Source organism: Dufourea novaeangliae, unplaced genomic scaffold (assembly GCF_001272555.1).
Source record: "Dufourea novaeangliae isolate 0120121106 unplaced genomic scaffold, ASM127255v1 scaffold173, whole genome shotgun sequence".
Classification (NCBI taxonomy): domain Eukaryota; kingdom Metazoa; phylum Arthropoda; class Insecta; order Hymenoptera; family Halictidae; genus Dufourea; species Dufourea novaeangliae.
This window is the reverse complement of record NW_015374048.1, coordinates 266,098-278,440: the sequence shown is the minus strand read 5'-3', so window position 1 is coordinate 278,440 and position 12,343 is coordinate 266,098. Positions and strand designations below refer to the sequence as shown.

The following is a 12,343-nucleotide window of genomic DNA, read 5'->3' as shown; positions in this document are numbered from 1 at the left end:
AAAGGTAGAATCTCATTTAAACATAATTCCAGAACGATATGACTTTGTGCCCAAACACTAATCCATCATGTTAACGATGTGTCTTTCTTCTTTCTGAATGTGTTACAAAAACATTAAATATTCTTCAATTACATTATGATTCTTTGAGCATACACTTTCGTACACAAAAACTGAATCTTTTATAAAAATATAATATTAATCGTAAGAGTTCCAACACTCTTGTATGTATATGTAAACCCATTTTATGCCACATACACAAAAGTGTTAATGTCGTCGTCGTGTCTGCGAATATATTCGTGTTCAATAAGCCATTCGATTTGTTCCTTTATCATCTTTTTACTTGGCAAAAACATATTCTTTAGTATATCAACTAATTCGGTTTGTAACTGAGCGTTACTAATTTTCTTGCGCATTTTTAAGATTTTAATGATTGCTTCCTGTAAAACAATATATCTAAATTACAACACTCACTTATTAAAAAGTAACATTTAATTGTATAAAATATACCTGAACCCTTAATATTCTAAGTTGTACAATAGATTGGTTGTCTTCCTCTTTACTTCGTTCTGTTGATAACTGAAGCCTTCCTATTAAATTAATTTTACCCCTCTTCTGTAATTTTCCATTTTTTCTGAAAATTAAGATTAAAATTGTACAATTAATCATGCATCTTTTACATACCAATTTACAGATATATTAACGAAATATACTAACACAATGGCGAATTCTTGATTCACCCAGAATCTCGTGTCATTCGCAAAATCTTTGGGACTGTGTGCATGTGGTTCTACCGATAAAAGTTGCCGTTTGAGTTTTGGAAAAGCACACAAGGACCATAACGTTCGTCTAAGTTCAGGATCAGGAAGTTCCGTAGCCAATCGTAAATTTTCATAAGATATTCTTTCAAACGGTCGTTGATTCCAGGCAAATAAAACCGCCATTTGAAATGTTGTTACGTCCACATCGAAGCGTCCCACTTGGTTGGAAAATGTTATCTGGAACACCATCCAAATTGGTTGCAAGTTGAAGCTGAAAATTAGAACCGATATATTGAATTTTTTGAAAGGTTCTATTTTATACCCTGGTTTACTGCATCAGAAAAATTTAGCTTGTTCTGTTTCGATAAATATTGAAATAGTCAATTAACAATTACACTGATATCTTTGTTATTTAAAAGAAACTCTTATTATATAAAAATTACAATCATAAACATAAAAATATTTATCTTAATATTCTCTGACAAGACATTTTATTTCTTACCGTGCCATTAGACATATGATGGTACCATTGCAACTTTCTCCCACTATGTTTTCTCTTATAAAATTCCTCTACCTCGGGAATATAATCTTCTAATTGTAACGGTAAACTTACAGTGACACGTTCACTGCCTCTAGCCCATGCACCTGCATTTAATATCTATAAACAATTGAATTCAATCAGTACACATTTAATTGTATGCAGATCGAAATAATCCATTCATTCTATCTAGTACCTTAATATTTATACTATCCGCAATAGCAGCTCTACACTGTTCTTTGAACTGCTGATTGAGATCGTGCGACACTTTAATGTCTTGGAACATTCTAGCTAATTTATTAACATAATCGGCAGGCATTCCGACTTCACGAAGCCATTCTACCATATTCTCCTCTTTCTCAGAATCCGCAGATGTGTCTAATATTAAGCGGCGAGTTAAATGAGCCTTATGATAGCGCATGAATACATCCTTATTCTGAACATACTTTAACACTAACAACTAAAACGAAATCAATAGAATATGAACGTTTAATAACGTTTATTGTATAAACATTTGGGGAAAAAGAAATACTTACTACATCCCTTAACTTGCTTTCAATTTCATCGGAAGTCAACTTCTTACTTAGGGGTGTCTTCCTAAGTAGCATATCACAGTAATTAGCGAGGAGTTCTGGGCACTTCGATTCCGGTTGACCGTTATTGTTGTTGTTAGGTTTATTATTTAAAATTGTTGTACCGATACCAGTGCTTTGGCGAGCCGGTAATTCTAATTTGAATACTGTCGCGTCGTTTACGACAAGTTTGTAAGCTTTATCTCTGGCTGTTAAAAATCTAGGATCGTCGTCAAACGCTTCTTTAACGAGGGTTGAAAAGCGACGGAAAAGATCTAGTAGTCTTTCAACGTATTTTTCGGAATCCTGAGTGATTACATCTACAGCTGCCATCATATCGGCAAGACCCGCACTGGCAATATGTTCTTCTAAATTTCTTAACATTGGACCAACACCCTCGGGTACTCTATCCATTAACTTTAGCATCAACCTAAGTTCTGTAATTATAATGTAAACAGTATCATTATTGTAAGAGTTTTAATTAACCTATTTTTAGGAGATTAATTAAACAAATTTCTGTTTTGAACACGACATATGAAGTTATATCCAATCTGTTTTAATTAAACTAATTCTAGGAGGTTAATTAAATAATTAATATATTGTTAAATACAAATTAAAATACCCTTACGATCCGTTTGATGATGTTGAATCATTCTTGGACATTCCGCCAGTATAGCTGGCTTAAAAGTTGCTACTAAAACACGTACACAACAATCCGTTAAAAGTTGTACACTTGCACTGTTTGGTTCTAAATATTTCTGTGCACGAAGTTCTTCTTCCCTCAATTTCGCCTCTGCATAACGCATGTAATTCTCGACACCATGTAACGATAATTGTTCCGGTGCTTTAACCCAATAAAACGCTTCTGTTGCTTCTATATATGCGGCTTCGAAGTTTTCTCTATAGATTTGAAGCTGATCCGTTGTATTGGAGCATAAATTTACTGCAATTATAACACAATTCTATGTATATAATAGCATATAGAGTACACCTTACATTAGCGAACAATTTATTACCATAAGATTCTCTAACACCAATAACAAGTTGCGAATCAAATGCTTCTCCATTTCTTTCAGCTCGTATAAGTCGCATAGCCGAGTCTTGAAGTTTCTGTTTTATTTCTCCAAATATGCTTTGGTTCCAACTATCCAACATTAACTGTAATTAAAGCACATGTGTTACGAAATCATTAACTAAAAACAGCAAGGAATCTTGATTTCTTTGCACCTTTCTAACAATATCATCAGGTTGATTCCTTTTTTGAACGCTGGAAGTTGTCTTTCCAGCAAGACTTGTTTCTAATTGTCTAAACGGCGTTGGTAGATAAATACACTGAGTAAAAAACTTCCTCCATTCTGCTATATATGCTTTTAATAAAGCTTGTTCTTCTTGATGTGCTAAAACCCTCTGTGAAAATTGAAATATTAATATTCTTTTTTGCTTTAAAGTATGTATATATATTATATATCATAAGTGTGTATTACCTGTTGAGCTTGTTTTATAAAATCCATTATATCTTCTTTGAGTGCATCCCTTAACTTAGGTGGACCTTTTTCATCCCACACACATACCAAATGAACAGAGTAAAATAAATCTTGCCATTCTGCTTGAGTTACCGGTTCTTGTTTGAGTAGTTTCAAAATAATTGGACGCATACATGGCCATTTATCTTCAAACGTGGATTGACTTTTATCCTAATCATATAAATATTGTCAAATAAAAGAAACAAAATGTTAGATTTCAATGTTTTTTGTGTATATAATAAATACACAAATATTTAAAATGGTGTTTATACTACATTCTGTATACAAGAAACATAAATATATGGTTTACACAAATTTTGATCTGGATAGCGTTTTTATTAACTTTTAATTCTTGATTTAAATTAATGTAGACAAATAAGTATTAAGAGAAATCGTTTAATTACTAAATAGAAAATCAACGATATGTATTAATTACTGACTAATTGTTATAACAGCAAGATTTTGCAGGCATTTTCAATTAAATTAAAATTGTATACATGCTTCTAGTAAAAAAATTTCAAACCGTTGTTTGACAATTTAAATATTGCATAGGTTATTAACATTTGCATGATACCGTCGAGAATAAGAAGGTATAAAAAGAAAATTGAAACATTTCAAATATTATACTGACACACGTTTGTCTATTTAAAACGACGATAATTACAAATTTCGTTATTTAATGACAACTAACCTTCAACATCGTCGCCATCACAAATTTTTGACATGACCTATACTATACCACAATGCGTTACGCCAATGAGTATACATACATACGTATGATATGCAATACTGGAATCTGGAATTGACTGTGATGCTATAACTATATTTCTAACATTTCCAATTTTTATTTTAATAACATTAAAATATGCTCAGTTTTTCTGCCACTTATAAGTAATTAAGTAATACACTTAATATAAACAAAATCCTTTTATATTCTGTACTTAACATATTTTATTATTTGAAGTACAAAATAAACATTTTAGATTACATGCATATGATACACGGTATAAGATAATCCTTACAAAAATAATGAAAAAATCTTAGCATTTTCTTGCAACCATTTTTAAGAGTTCAAATTTTTTACGAAAATATAATTTCCTAGATAGCACATGACGCCTTAAAGATGCCTATTTTACGGCTATTTTAGGTCTAAGGCATCTTTAAGCCGTCTTCAAGGCGTCATGTGCTATCGGGGCTGTAAGGTACATATTTTAGAGTAGAAGATTTAAATTTTGATTGACTGTTTTTGTTATTGAATGATGCTCAACAAAAAGTAATTAAGCATTTATGTCTTATATCTTATTATTAACCAAATTTAATGTGTTACTTTATTCATAACTGACCTACGGTTTTATATGTTCATTATTAGAAAGATGTAATGGAATGAAAGGTGAATAAATCATCCTTTTTTTATACGTAATCCTAGACAGCAGAGAAACATCTTACGTACATCTTAAAGACGTCTGTTTAAGACGTTCACAATGTCTTAAAAAGTATCGTAATATCGTATAAACGCCCAAAACGTGTTCTCTCAACATCGTATGTTAGAAAACTGAACATCTTTAAGGTGTCTAATTTAGGTCGTATCTTAGTCGTAATCAAACCTTCTGAAGACGTACCTGAGATGCTGGTAAGCTATTTTTAATACATAATATAGAATTTCAATAAGGTATTCATGTCATGTCGTAATATAATGAACAAAAAGATCTGCATACGGTTTTTGAGAAATCCTAAATTATAATATTTAATTGGTTTCCGTAACGTCAGCTATTATGCAGTATCATTTTATTTATAGTCAGTAACAAATAATGTTTGTACACGTGGTACCAAATTTGAATGTAAATAGTTAATGGTAGAAGAGGGGAGTAAATGTCTGTATCTTATATACGATTGAATTTATTTTAGTACTCTTCCTGGACTTGAAAGTAAGTTAACGAAAAATTAAACAATACAGATTTTCAAGTAGTTGAAAATTATTACATACGTAGAATACTTGAAATCTGCTATCGATAAATCGATATTAAACAATCTATATTTTTCTAAGGTGTTGATCATATTGATTCTGAATTTAACATTTATTATTAGAATATAAATAGGATATCATATCGTGCTTTTCATGTAATGTCGTGCGATCCATAATTATAATTGTATTATTTAAAATTCTAAATGTATTCGTAACCACATGACCCCTGTCACGTCTCCGAGATCACGGATTATCTCTCACGAACGAAGTAATACATACACATACATAATCATTCCAACCCGTGGTACCGTTACACAGTTTTAAGTTTTACTGAATCTGTACATTCGTTCAAGTGAAATCATTTTCTATCTAGATAAACATATATGTATATATATATATGGATTTATATACAATTATAATTATAATAAAGTAGCGTTAGACAATCAATGACACCTGAAACGTTAAAAATGTTAGTAAAGTTAAATTTTGAAAGTAACATTTACGTTTCTGATGGCACGTAGTCTGTCGATGTCGTCAATAGTGGGAAACGTGTTCTATCATCGTAATAATCTGCGATAATAATTTATTATCGGTTTCGAACGTGATCGAAAGTCACACCAGTGAGCTCAACTATGAAAGACAAATCCAGTGGAAATATGTTCACCTTACTGATGCTGTTCACTGTGTTCCTACCTTCTATTGTACACAGCAATTATTTTGGATCAAACAATGAAAAAAACGACCAGTGTTTCTGCAAGGTATTAGTTTTCTTGTTTTCTCGTTTTTCAAATTTTCGATTGTGAAATAATAAACATAACCTACGAAGACGTGTCACTATTGTCAAACAGATTGTTGTGCATGGGTAGTCTTAACCACTAATTTGTGTAAATTTTATACACGTTTGTTGTCTTCGTAATTTTACTATTACGTAAGATGAAATACATTTATAATAAGTCTGTATGAATATACTTGTATTTGACAGTTTGTGTTAACGATAATACATGATAATAATTGTTAGTTGAAAGGGTCTATTGATGACTGTAGCTGCAATGTGGACACAGTGGATTATTTTAATAACATGAAGATATATCCAAGACTTTATAAAGTAAATTTGAAGCAGGAATGTCCTTTTTGGACTGATGACAGTAAATGTGCTATGCGATATTGTCATGTGCAACCATGTCAAGATGTAAGTGCTTGATGAAATATGTTGGTCAATATGTAAGAACATTATAATAAGATCGTGTAAACAGATAAAATTTATAATAGTAATATTCATCATATCTTTGTTTGCAGGAAGACATTCCAGATGGATTGAAAGGAGATACATTAAAAAATATTCACTTTAATGAAAGTCCTGCAGATAAATATAAAGTCAAAGCTCAACTACATGATTGTTTACGTAGTGTTAATGATCATAACAAAGAACTTGGATATTTAAACACAACGATCAGGTAACAAAATTTTCATATTTTATGGTTAAATTAATTTTTCTTTCATTAAAAAACAATAACATTCCATTTTAGTTCAGAAAATTACAAAGATTTCAAATTGTGGAAACAATATGACGATGCTCAAGATAACTTCTGTGTAAAGGAATCTAGTCCTGGAGAATATGTCGATCTCTTACTTAACCCTGAAAGATATACAGGCTACAAGGGACCCAGTGCACATAGAATATGGCGCACTATTTATATGGAAAATTGTTTTAGGTAACCATCAATGATTCTACAATACAACACAAAAAAATAATCAAATTTATCATTATTAAATATTTGGTTTCAGACCTGAAAATTCTCCTCATAATTTTATTCGGTCTTCAAAAATAAATGGTAAGTTTGTTCAATGTATTATCGCATTATTAATGTATTTGAAGATAAGTTAATTTTATTTTATCATGTATATATATATTATTTTAGGAATGTGTTTGGAAAAACGAGTTTTTTATCGTGTTATCTCAGGTCTTCATGCTAGTATCAATATTCATTTATGTTCGAAATATTTATTGTCAATGAAAGATAGTCTGGAAATAATACCTAGTGGTCAGTGGGGTCCTAATTTACAAGAGTTTCAAGCAAGATTCGCACCAGAGCGCACTGGAAGTGAAGGTCCAAATTGGTTAAGAAATTTGTACTTTACTTACCTTCTAGAACTAAGGGCTCTAGCCAAAGCTGCGCCATATTTAGAACGGGAAGAATATTATACTGGTAACAGAGTGCAAGATAAAGATACACGTCTAGCGATAAATGATATTTTAAATGTTGTTAGGTAAGATAGATTCTTTAAATTTATATACTGAAACTGTACTTTATTATTATTATTCTAACTAACTGCGATTCTTTAGGTCATTTCCGGACCACTTTAATGAAAGTGTTATGTTTACTGGTGGAGCTGAGGCTCAACTGTTGAAAGAACAATTTAGGCAGCATTTCAGAAATATCTCTCGTATTATGGATTGCGTAGGCTGTGACAAATGCAAACTTTGGGGAAAACTTCAAATACAAGGATTGGGTACAGCATTAAAAATTTTATTCTCGGGAAAATTTGATAGATGGGAACCAACGTTACATAATTTCAGCAGAAAACAATTCTTTTTAGAAAGAAGTGAAATTGTTGCTCTTATAAATAGTTTAGGAAGGTAAGGATTGCTTTTTAAACCATACGCACGTACAATTAACTGACTATATTTTTCAAAAACTTTGTAATGTTAATTATACATGTCTAATGTTGCAGATTATCGGAAAGTATTTTCGAGTTGGATAAATTTAGACAAATGATGAGATAGCAGGGTAATAATATATAATTAATTAATAACGTTGCTCTCAAAAAACACATCACACAAACGTACTAATATAATTTACAATTGTATAATAAGTTATAGGTGTCAGGTTTATATCGGTTTCATGTTATTTAAAACATTTATACCTTTTATTAAAATAGGTATAAAGTCGCAATAAAAATTTATTATAAATTACATGTAATCCATACTATCGCTATTAATTTCTCATGACATACGTAATGTTGTTATTACAAGACACTGTACTTACATTCAGTGTTTCACAAGTTTGTTACGAGACATTTCGTCGTTAAAATTTTATTGCGATTTTAACGATAACTTCGACTCCATCTGTGATAAACAGTTTATCTGTGGGAAAGGCTCTCATACTAGTTTTGAAAGTAGCATATATACAGTTATAATTCAATTGAAACTTTATTTCTCTTTATCAGTTTTATGAAATTTTTGGATGCAATCGTCGATACTCTGCTGTATGCTCTGAAAAACAATTATTGGTAATATATTGTAAGATTTTATACTGCAATGTCTTTTATTTAATAAGGCACCAAGCATTATAATGATCACTGCGGCCACTTAATTTGGTGTAATTATGAACACGAGTGTATACTTTTTTGAAGAATCTTAATATTCGACATTTTTAGATTCTTGCTACAGCGATGACGACATAAAGTATTATATTATTTTCCGATAAATTTATACATAAAACGCCAGTGTATTATATTTCTATATTTTATAAAGTGTAAAATGTTTCATACTATTGTATATACACTTGTACGCTACCGCTCATAAGTAATTGGACACTTGGTTGATCCGAGGAAAATGTAAATTGTGACTTGAAACTTATAATATTAGAAACTAACTTATTACCATATTTCACTTTCATAAAAGATAATGATATTAAATAAATACATGTCTAATTCCGTCGAGAATAATTTCAAACGTATAGAAAATGATAATCCATTGCGATATACGCAATGGTTACCGTAATTTATTGTTTTTAATTCGATTGTAAACTGGAGGCACCGAACGACAAAACAAGAAAAATAAGTTTTAAATAGAAATTGAATTGAAATTTATAAGTATTCATAAGAATTTTTTAATAGAGTACCGTAACTAATTTGAATTAGCGTTTCTAGACGAAATGAATATTTTTAAAAGAAAACCATAAAAATTATTCACAACATTCAGTATAATTTCTATACATCTAGGATACAATACAGAAAATTAGTTTCTTGTTATAATTTACATAACATTTCCATGACATTAACTCTTTCTTACCTTACACTTAGTAAGCGCCTGTTGCCTTATGAACGGTAGCGTGGATTTAATTTATTGTAAAATCGCCAAATTATACTGTTTGAAGATTATGAAATATCTATGTTTCTTTCAATTTCTCGACGAAACATATAAATGAATTGTATTTATTGATAGGACCCTAGGCTCGACTCAAAGTAAAGTAAATGAATGTAGTTGCGTACTTATTTCCAAATGAATAAAAGCACATTAATCAAAAACATTTCATACCACTTGAAGCTTATCGAAGTTGTACAATGTGATTAAATAAGTTGATACGCTTGAGGAAAGTTCAATTTGATCTTCAGCGATATCGGTGTATATTAACGTTTATAATTTAATGATAAAATTACGCGGAGTTTTCAGTTATTGGAAAATACATCTTATCAAATCCCATCCCATTTTTGGCCCAGTCAGCCAAACCTGCAAAGGAAAATTTTGTCCAATGTCTGTCATAAAATTGACTACAAGTTGATGCAAGGTTTGCTATAAACAACTTGCACGCACATTGGCAGCAACATATGCAGCAAATTGATTTGCGCAAACCTTGTTCCGGTTTTGCCCTCAATTTAACCAATGGCGTAACTAGGATTTTTGTCTGAGGCAGGCCAGGTCTCCTGACTTTCGCCCATACACACCCCATTAGGCACATATATGTATTTTATACTATGTGCGTGGGTTGCACATAATAAATTTACACATTTTACAATAATTATTTACATATTTATTTAACACTAAAACTAAGAATAGAAAGATATATTAAACATAATTCTCAAAAATAAATAAAAAATGCAAAAAGAAATTGGAGATTGATTAAAAGCAAGACTATATTATGTACAAATACCTATAGTTAAAATCTATATAAGCTTCAATTTGTTGCTTCTTTCTGCAAAAATATTTTTCGCATTCTCCAGCGCTAGTTTCCTTATTGCATTGGACCCTTCAATTGATGTTACAGGATTATTAGTTACAGTTGAATGTTAAAATTAAACAGCTTAATTCTAATACAATTTTATTTAATACTTTAACGTAATGAGGAGAGTATTTAATTTTTTGTATTTAGTTGCATTGCGTGTTGCATTTTGACACAAGTATTTATTTTTTATAACATACAATTTTACTAACTGACGAATGTTTTTTTACATATTTCAATAATTTCTAGACGGGGGGGGGGGCAGGCCGCCCTGGCCTCTACCTAGTTACGCCAATCAATTTAACATACAGTGGATAAAAAAAATATTTGTACACCCTTTAAAACAGAAAAACTCTTTCAAAATTGGACCAAGTGACTTGAGTTTCTTTGTAAATTTAAAAGGATTAGTGTACTAGATGATGTGTTAACAAAATGTTGAAAAAATTACAATTGGTCAGAATCGCGAAGAAAATAGTAAAGTAGTAATCCTCCGTATCATTGTTATATCTTTTCACGAATAAAGTTTCAGGCTCGCATCGGCACGCAAGGCATGATACGGATACCAACGCATCGTCTTGAACATATTCTCGGATAACTGACACCATAAAAACAATTCGGTGTCCGTTCTCCGAAACCCATCGAACAGGATCACGAGCTCGTCCAAGAATAATTCTCGCCACCCTGACAGTGATACCAACGCAACGGGGCGACCGAATAATTTGCGATAATATTTTTACCATCCAGCGATGCACGGAATGAACACATTTCTTTTAGTTTAAAGTGGAAAAAATCATCTACAAAAAAATCTCTGTGCTCCTTAGGAACGGAGGCCCGAATACTTTGAGTACGATTTTTAGTATTTTTACTATTTTTTACCCATTACAAAACGTCCACGGTGTTTGCCTTTGGCACATTGGAGGGGGCTCCCAGATTTCAAGATGCTGGTTGTAACGTGTACCCATTGTTGGAGTATCGACTATGATGTATACTCCGTAGGTAAAACTTTTCTTACGATTGTGAAATAATAATTTGGAGTTCAGTTGTATCATAAAATGTTCATACTTTTATGGGATTACTAATTTTTCAAGGACGCTTTTTACACGTTTTAGTGTATAGTAAATATACTTTGGGATTAAGCTTTTCCAGAAAGGGACAACGATAGTAAAGTGATGGGAGAGGTTGTTTATAACAATTTTTCGTTTTTGCTGATGTTCCATTCTTCAGGGTGAAATCGCCCCTCAAATGTTAATGTGTGTTTACCTATTTTCATGTATATCTTGAAAACTACAGTAGATATAAAAACAATTGTTACAACAAAAATTTTATAATTTCTTATGCTCTATAAAACTGAGTAATGAAATTGTTAAAAATTTGTTTGTTTACTTATTTGTTAATTTAAAAATAAATTTTTAACCATTGTACTACACAGCTTTATAGAGCATAAAAAGCTATTAAAATTTTATTCTAACAATTTTTGTATATCTACTAGACACACATGGTCCTTCAAGTGGTGTGTTCATCCTGAAGAACCCAATATCGGAAAAAACAAAAAATGGCCAGATACTTCTATAGATGTTCCATGCAAATCTACGGAATTTAAAAGAAATCGTAATTTTTGGGATCTCCTCGTAAGCCTAAAGTAAGACATAAAAAGTTGTTAGAGAATATCTTCCAAATAATAAAAAAATAACCTTTTTGCTTCGAAATTTCACCAAACAGTCAACGCGTTTGGCGCGCGCACGCAGCGACAATTACAGCGGGGCATCTCAAATTCACACGACGGATGGGGTCGAAACGAAAGAGATTCTTCACACCGCTTGGAGTCGTGTGATGAACGATCTCAAATGTCGTCTCCCTTTCGCGAGTGAGAAACGCTACCAACGTTCGATCGAACCGTGTTACCCTGTTTAAAATCAGTCGTCGATCCAAGCCTTCGAGTATTAACTCACTCCACACCGGCTCGGTTGCGCGCGCGTTCCCGATAAC

The 12,343-nt window shown here is 31.5% G+C and overlaps 2 protein-coding genes across 2 annotated transcripts; one reads left to right on the top strand and one right to left on the bottom strand.

Moving 5' to 3' along the window:
* Positions 1 to 242: 242 nt before the first annotated feature.
* Positions 243 to 3,556, bottom strand: LOC107189819 (cullin-5). Its single transcript, XM_015578487.1, has 10 exons — positions 3,353 to 3,556; positions 3,096 to 3,275; positions 2,885 to 3,026; positions 2,497 to 2,811; positions 1,833 to 2,305; positions 1,493 to 1,756; positions 1,261 to 1,416; positions 715 to 995; positions 508 to 631; positions 243 to 437 (listed from the first exon to the last, which is right to left on the bottom strand). The coding sequence occupies exons 1-10, from the start codon at positions 3,521 to 3,523 to the stop codon at positions 243 to 245; spliced, it is 2,301 nt and encodes a 766-aa protein (XP_015433973.1). The 5' UTR covers positions 3,524 to 3,556.
* Positions 3,557 to 5,814: 2,258 nt separating this feature from the next.
* On the top strand, positions 5,815 to 8,186 carry LOC107189818 (ero1-like protein). The gene is made up of 8 exons (XM_015578486.1): positions 5,815 to 6,112; positions 6,373 to 6,543; positions 6,651 to 6,808; positions 6,881 to 7,066; positions 7,140 to 7,186; positions 7,274 to 7,622; positions 7,699 to 7,992; positions 8,088 to 8,186. The coding sequence occupies exons 1-8, from the start codon at positions 5,987 to 5,989 to the stop codon at positions 8,137 to 8,139; spliced, it is 1,383 nt and encodes a 460-aa protein (XP_015433972.1). The 5' UTR covers positions 5,815 to 5,986; the 3' UTR covers positions 8,140 to 8,186.
* Positions 8,187 to 12,343: the final 4,157 nt, after the last annotated feature.

Coding starts and splice junctions, on each gene's coding strand:
- LOC107189819 (XM_015578487.1), bottom strand. CDS start 3,523: ATGCGTCCAATTATTTTGAAACTACTCAAACAAGAACCGGTAACTCAA. Junction 3,276..3,352: donor TTATAAAACAAGCTCAACAG/GTAATACACACT, acceptor CAATTTTCACAG/AGGGTTTTAGCACATCAAGA. Junction 1,757..1,832: donor AAAGCAAGTTAAGGGATGTA/GTAAGTATTTCT, acceptor ATTTCGTTTTAG/TTGTTAGTGTTAAAGTATGT.
- LOC107189818 (XM_015578486.1), top strand. CDS start 5,987: ATGAAAGACAAATCCAGTGGAAATATGTTCACCTTACTGATGCTGTTC. Junction 6,544..6,650: donor ATGTGCAACCATGTCAAGAT/GTAAGTGCTTGA, acceptor CTTTGTTTGCAG/GAAGACATTCCAGATGGATT. Junction 6,809..6,880: donor TATTTAAACACAACGATCAG/GTAACAAAATTT, acceptor ATTCCATTTTAG/TTCAGAAAATTACAAAGATT.